The sequence below is a fragment of the Geospiza fortis genome, unplaced genomic scaffold (genome assembly GCF_000277835.1).
Source record: "Geospiza fortis unplaced genomic scaffold, GeoFor_1.0 scaffold299, whole genome shotgun sequence".
Taxonomy (NCBI): domain Eukaryota; kingdom Metazoa; phylum Chordata; class Aves; order Passeriformes; family Thraupidae; genus Geospiza; species Geospiza fortis.
In genome coordinates this window covers 60,136-60,910 of record NW_005054549.1, presented here as the reverse complement: position 1 = coordinate 60,910, position 775 = coordinate 60,136, and the positions used below count along the sequence as shown (strand labels likewise).

Sequence of the window (775 nt, the reverse complement as noted above, 5' to 3'; positions counted from 1 at the left end):
CGCGGCACGACACTGCCACCCGGCCGGTGGCACCAGCTGTCCGCCTCCCCAAACGCTCCAGCATCCCAAATAACCCCCTCAAAGCGCAGCAGCACCCGCTGATCCCGCACCGTGAGCGCTCACAGCAGCCCCCCGCCCATGTCACACCCGCAGTGTCCCCTCGCTGTCCCCAACAAGGGACAGAAGCCCCGGCCCCACAGCGCAGTACTGAGCTCCCATCCCAACCTGAGTTCCCATAGGGGATCTCTGAGCCAGTGCTGGACCCTCATCCCAGTACAGCGGCTCATGTGGGGTCCCCCATACCGGTACAGGACACCCCATTCCAGAACTGGGCCCGATCCCAGTGGAGGGGCTGGAATGGGAGCTCCCACCCCAGAATGGGACACCCCGCGCTGGTACTGGGCCCCATCCCAGTACAGGGCATTGCAATCCGGTACAGGTGCTGCGCTGTGACCCCACATCCCAGTCTGTGCGCTGGGACAGGTCCCTCACGCCACCACCGGCTCACATCCATGACAGACACCGACCTGGGTCCCCATCCCGAACGGGACACCCATCCGCACCCGCTTCCCACCCGGTACAGGTACCGTTACAGCATGTCCACCCCGGTACCAGCTCCCCGTGCCGGTACCGGGCGCCCCGTCGCGGTACGGGTCCCGTTATGGCATCTCCATCCCGGTACGTGTTCCCACTGGTACCGTGTGCCCCATCCCGGTCCGGGATCCCAATCCCGGTACAGGTACCGTTATGGCATCTCCATCCCGGCAGGGGCCTC

At 65.8% G+C, this 775-nt stretch overlaps 1 protein-coding gene across 1 annotated transcript in view; it reads right to left on the bottom strand.

Moving 5' to 3' along the window:
• Positions 1-710, bottom strand: part of HDGFL2 (HDGF like 2) — an 8,509-nt gene extending 7,799 nt beyond the window's left edge. The window contains exon 1 of the mRNA XM_031064020.1: positions 683-710. Within this exon, the coding sequence (XP_030919880.1) occupies positions 683-710 (28 nt within the window). The remainder of the gene's footprint in view (positions 1-682) is intronic.
• Positions 711-775: the final 65 nt, after the last annotated feature.